This window comes from Benincasa hispida, chromosome 3 (genome assembly GCF_027475165.1).
Source record: "Benincasa hispida cultivar pf3 chromosome 3, pf3_genome.v1.1, whole genome shotgun sequence".
Classification (NCBI taxonomy): Eukaryota; Viridiplantae; Streptophyta; class Magnoliopsida; order Cucurbitales; family Cucurbitaceae; genus Benincasa; species Benincasa hispida.
In genome coordinates this window covers 8,853,215-8,859,076 of record NC_143480.1, presented here as the reverse complement: position 1 = coordinate 8,859,076, position 5,862 = coordinate 8,853,215, and the positions used below count along the sequence as shown (strand labels likewise).

The 5,862-nt window shown below is 33.0% G+C and overlaps 2 protein-coding genes across 2 annotated transcripts; one reads left to right on the top strand and one right to left on the bottom strand.

Moving 5' to 3' along the window:
- Positions 1-414: 414 nt before the first annotated feature.
- LOC120072795 (pathogenesis-related genes transcriptional activator PTI5-like) lies at positions 415-1,193 on the top strand. Its single transcript, XM_039025299.2, has one exon. The coding sequence runs from the start codon at positions 415-417 to the stop codon at positions 1,036-1,038; it is 624 nt and encodes a 207-aa protein (XP_038881227.2). The 3' UTR covers positions 1,039-1,193.
- On the bottom strand, positions 577-2,243 carry LOC120072794 (ethylene-responsive transcription factor ERF091-like). Its single transcript, XM_090312449.1, has one exon. It carries the CDS (start codon positions 2,241-2,243, stop codon positions 1,407-1,409), a length of 837 nt encoding a protein of 278 aa, XP_090168575.1. The 3' UTR covers positions 577-1,406.
- Positions 2,244-5,862: the final 3,619 nt, after the last annotated feature.

The window sequence follows — 5,862 nt, the reverse complement described above, 5'->3', positions numbered from 1 at the left end:
ATAAAATTTGATCGACTTTTTTAAAACAAAGCTTTATAATCTTTTATTGATCTCGCAAAACCTTTTTCGGATTGTTTTTTTTTTTTCCTCTTATTTTAGTTCTTATTAACATTCTCTGTCCTGTCCTAGATTTAACTCACTTTTTAGTAAATTCTAGTTATAATTGACTCTTTTGCTTCTTTCTTATTCTTACTTACTTTATGTTACTATTGAATTTTCATCTCAATTTGGTCTAGTTTGTATGTGTATATATATATAATGGAGAAATTCTTAATAAGGGAGACAAGTTGGATAATATAATGAAAAAGTAAGGGCAAAAAAGGGAGTGAAGAAGTAGAAAAAGCAGCCAATTTGGAAAGGTTATAACTCAAATTTCCAAGGAATAAAATTGGTAAGCCAAGGCCAAGCAAAGGCATGTGGGCTTTTAATTTTGTAAACCCAAATTGTATTCTGTGTTATGTTTTTTTTTTTTTTTTTTTTTTTTCAAACTTGAAATCGCCACCAAAAGCCATGGTTTTAGCCTCCCACACCCAATCCGATTTGCCTTTTAATGAGAACGATTCTCAGGATATGGTCATTTACCAAGTTCTAAACGCCTCCATGTCTTCCGATTCTACCCTTCCCGCCGCCGCCGCTGACCAGCCCAACTCCAACGCCAACGCCCCCCGCCGCCTCAATTCCCCCGTTCGAACCATTGCCAAGAAGCATTACAGAGGGGTCCGCCAGCGCCCTTGGGGTAAATACGCCGCTGAGATACGTGACTCCACCCGACACGGCGCCCGCGTCTGGCTTGGAACCTTCGCCACCGCCGAGGAGGCTGCTTTGGCTTATGATACTGCCGCTTTCAATATGAGAGGCTCTAAAGCACTTCTTAATTTTCCCCCGGAAGTGGTGGCAGCGGCGGCGGCTGCAGCGGCGACGACAAGGAATTTCCCACCGTCGAAGAGGAAGCTTAACGCTGAGCCGAGTGGTAGTAGCTCTAGCAACATTTCAATGGCGACATCAAGATCAGAATCAGATAGCAGCGCTCCTGAATAGACTTGGCTAAAAATTTGTAATGTTACTTGCTAATTACCATCCATTATTGTTTGTCTCTCTTTCTCTCTCTCTCCTTTTTGTGTATATATATTTGATGTTTCGATTTTTAATTATGTTTTGGGAAATAGAACAGTAGTAGACAAATTTGATTGGAATTCTTGGTGTGTTTTGGATTGGGAAGAATGAATTCAATCAACTATATTAGATTAAAAATGAATGATGGCAGTCATAAAAACAATGATGAATCACAAATTGAAATATGTTTTTGGGGTTTCCTTTTTTTCTTTGTTTCCTTCTGCTGGTCTTCTTAGTGATAAAAATCTTGCCGTTACCAATCCATCTGGAGGGAGTTTCTGGACAAGATTATATCATAAAGAAGACAACAAGTTGTCTAAATAATCACTTCCCAGGTCTTGAAACTCGAACACGTCGAAATCGTTATAGAATATGTTGTTGATGCTGGTCTTTCTCTTCAATGTTGGCTGTTCGAATTCCATGATGTCGAAATCGAAATTGTCTTCCCATTCCCGTGTCGATCGCTTCCCCGTGAGCAAAAAGCTTCCATGGCTGCTAGAGTCATGCCCTTGAAATAAAGAAGGCATGAGATTATCCAAATGATCATTCTTTGTTGATAAATGCATTCCCATAGCCTCAGTAACAGTCTCAATAGGGAAATTGAGATGTGCCTTTGAACCTCTAATTCTCAGTGCAGCTTTATCATAAGCCAATGCAGCTTCCTCAGCTGTGTTGAAAGTCCCCAGCCAAACCCGAGTGCCTTTCCTCGACGAATCTCGAATTTCCGCTGCATATTTCCCCCACGGCCGTCTCCTCACACCACGGTAGTGCTTTGTCGCCACTGCCTTCTTCTCCGATCGTCGGGTATCAACATTGAAACCAGAATGACTAATTGGGGTGTTCTCCAAATCCTCATGAACAGATTGCTCTGTATTACTAACAGGAACAATCCCATCAAGAAGCTCCTCCCATGCTTCAGCTCCCATGGATACCCATCTTCCAAGACTTGGTAGCCTTTCAAGAACCTCCATGGATCCATCTCTATAACAAAGATTTGGTAGCTCTGTCCAAGATTTGTTTAATCCTGAAACACTTTTTGTTCCTCCATGTCCATCCAATCCCTTTTCACCAATAAAGTTTGCCCAAACATTCTCTAAGATTGCTTCAGATTGATCCTGTTGGATAGCCATTAACACCAATTATTAAAAAGAAAACACAAAACACAGATCCCACATGAATTAATGAAGTAAGAGAAGAAGATAAAGCCCTTGGTAATTGAGCTATATAAATAAAGCTAATCCATGTGAAACTTGGACAGCTCAGCTTGTGCAATCTTACTCCATTCCATCAGAAACACAAAAGGAAACTTGACCTTCAATCCACTAATCACCTAAATTAATGGGAAGTAATTGGCCCTAAAATGAGGTGGGTTTCTGATTATTTTAAAGCTCCTTCATTTGACTTGTGTGGTTTCCATCTAATCATTGAATTTAGGGTTTATCCATTTGAATTTCATGTACCTTATGATTATACAATTGAAAAGCCCTTCTGGAACTCAAGATTCAACACATCTTAAAACAGAGAAGCAACCCAGAAAAATAAGCTGGATACAGTGTGTATTGGGGATCCTAATAATTGGATTTTCAATCCAAAAATAAAGTAATTTGAAAAATAGTAGGAAAGTTTTTACAAGAGTCGGTGTAGAGATTTGGTTTGACCTCTCCCTTTGGGTAGCTGAATTTTGAAGGGAATTAAATGCTTTATGTAGCTCTGAAAAAGAGGAGCGTTTGAAATAATTGGAAGGTGTTTGTTTCTTTTGAAATAATAATAATCATATTCCCATTTCGTAACAGAGGAATAAGCGAGTTGACATTATCATTGGGATTCTGAAACTCCAAGGTACAATTCAAAAACATAAACTCCTTTCAGACTCGGACATTCCTTTTTCGGAGAATTTAAAATTTCAAAAAACATGTTCCTTATAATTTTGAATTACTCAAAATTGCTGCGCATCGATTGTTTTAAACAATCTGTTGTTGTGTTGTTGTGTTGTTACCTGTAATCAGCCGTTTTGATGCTTCGGTTGAAGAACATTAAACCTATTGTTGTCAGCTTTGTCTTTTGAATTTTGGATTAATTATACCAAATATCTCCAACTTTGAAATAAGTTTACAGGTTTCATTTTAATCTTTTTATTTGGAAAAAGAAATGTTCTAAAATATTCCTTACAATTGTTTTTTGGTTTTCCAATGAAGAACAAAAATTGACATAGTGATTGATTGGTTAGTTCATGAACTTTTAAAGAGTTAGCAGTTCTCCAACTTTTGTGTTTGATAGGATAGTTCAACTTTAAAAAAGTTTTATAATTATAATCTTTCAATAAAATTGATTGGATATATTTTTTTAAAAAAAAAATCAAGAACATAGTAAATACATAATCAATAAGTTAATGACCAATTGGATATGAAGCGAGTAGATTTTCTTAGTTACAATAGCATTTTTGTCTGACTTTGAAATTTGTTTTATTTTAATATTTATATTCTTTAGTCAAAACCTAACGCATATATTTTCAATAAATCTTAAAGATTAATCCTTACTATTAATTAATTATTAATTATTAATTTTTGCTTAATAAATTGTCTTATTTGTCTTCTCTCTATAATTTTGAAATGTTATGTATTTTCTTGTATGAAAAATCATCATCCTTATTATTGTTAAGTTTTATTAAAAGAAAAAAAAAAGAATTAACTTCAAACGAATAGATAATAATTAATTTTAAAATTTATTGATAGTAAATTGATCGAATTTTGACATTTGAAAAATATAATAACATAATTTTAAAAGTTTCAAAGTCGATTTTGTAACTAAATTTTATTCTTTCATTCTTTCTTCACGTATTTAATTCCCCATAAATATATTAGTATTTAGTCGCTATATTATAAATATCCTAAGAAGATGATTGCATGATATATCCATAAAATAAATTTTAGTCGAGTTGACATAATATAGTTAATAATTACTAAAATGAACTCACTTTTCACTTGTACTAAAAAAAACTAACTTATATATATTGTCAATGTTTTTGTTCATGGTGTTAACTCAATTGGAATATATAGCATACCCATTAAATAAATAACGAAAATTGAAAGAGCGTAATTGAATTTTTTAAGTTTAAAATTAAATCAATACCATGTTCAAAGTAGAAAGACAATTTATCATTGAACCAATGTATGTATAACATCCGCAGCTATTATTATTATTATCATTATTATTATTGAATACAAATTCAAAGTATCTCTAATAGGGTGAACATCGGTTGGTTGGAGTTGGTTTTCCTACCAAATCGTCACCGAACCAACTATGATCGATTTAATAAATGTCCAAACCAATCTCAACTGTCGAGGAGTATAAGTCAGTCGGTCGATTTTATTCTTAAAAAAAATAATTTTCTCAAACAGATACTAACCGACTTCGGTTCAATCAACAACTCAATTTTTCAATTTACCATGCTCACCCCTCTCTAGTATTGTATTCTTATGCCCCTTGGATTTCGTTTCCGTATTTTATGTTAACAAAAACTCTCATATCAATAAATTTATTCTTACCTATATATTTTTGCTTCGATACATGTCATTCGTTTATAGATACAAGTAGAATCCTTTTTTGTTTGTCGAAGAGAACTCGAATTTAAGGTGACAGAGTTGGTTTTTATATAGTTATAATGAATGTTTACAAAAAAGATCAAAGTGAGTATTGCTCATAGATAATTAAGCACGTACAACTTCTCTCGAGGTCGGTGGTTCCAATCCTCGTATTCCACTTATTATACTAAAAAAATAAATTAAAAAGTGAAATGTTGGTAACTTTTGACATTTATGAAAACGTGAAATTGGGTGTGTTGTTAAAGAAATTTCTTGGAGGTGAAGGCATGAAAAGAGGGAGAAGATATAATAAAGAAATGGAATGTAGAGTTGTGAGTTCAATGCACAGTTGAAGAAAGCAAAACAAGTTATGTTTATTGTTCAAGAAATTAGAACACTTCCTGTAGACGAACTGGTTGACTTTCACATTATTGTTTTGGTGAACTGAACCGATACATTCGCCGCCGCCTTGAAGTTTCTAACTGTGGGCCTGTTTCGCCTTTAAATGGGCTTTCACTTCTTACGGCCCACGTTTTACTCAGCCCATTCTAAAAATTTGACCTACTGAAAAAACTAAAATAAATTTTTAATTAAGTATTGGTTGGACGGATTTAAAAATTTGTTCTACTGTTTTAATCTTCTTTTTAATTATCTTTGATTTAATTTATAGAAGATTGCATTTTTCTTATTATTTTCTTATTCACCTGTATCTTCATAATTATTTCTTTTTGACTTATGGTTTTGTTTTATATTTTTCTTTTCCAAGAATTGATGGTTTGAGCTTTGGATTTAGAATTTGGGCATTTTTTTTTCATATTTGTATTTAAAATTGACGACAAAATATAATTTTGGTTTGTTTGAATTTGGTGTCGACTTAATCGTTTTTAGAAGAGATTCTTTGATTAAAAAAAAAAGATCTATATAGTCATTGAACTCTGGTTGTTACTTGTTAAAAAAAATGGAAGTTTGAGTGAAATTTTATATTGTGTTTTGTGTGTGTAATCATTGACCTAAATCGATGGTTAGGGTAAATCTTGATTTTTTTAATAAAATAAAATCACATCTCCATTTTTTATTGTTTTCTTTATTTGGAGTCTGATATACTTTTATCAATAAGTTAGAATTGTCAGAAAATTTCAATAAAAGAGATTTTTATAACTTTTTTTAT

Excerpts from the sequence above, each read along its gene's own strand:
- LOC120072795 (XM_039025299.2), top strand. The coding sequence starts at position 415 with ATGTGGGCTTTTAATTTTGTAAACCCAAATTGTATTCTGTGTTATGTT.
- LOC120072794 (XM_090312449.1), bottom strand. The coding sequence starts at position 2,243 with ATGGCTATCCAACAGGATCAATCTGAAGCAATCTTAGAGAATGTTTGG.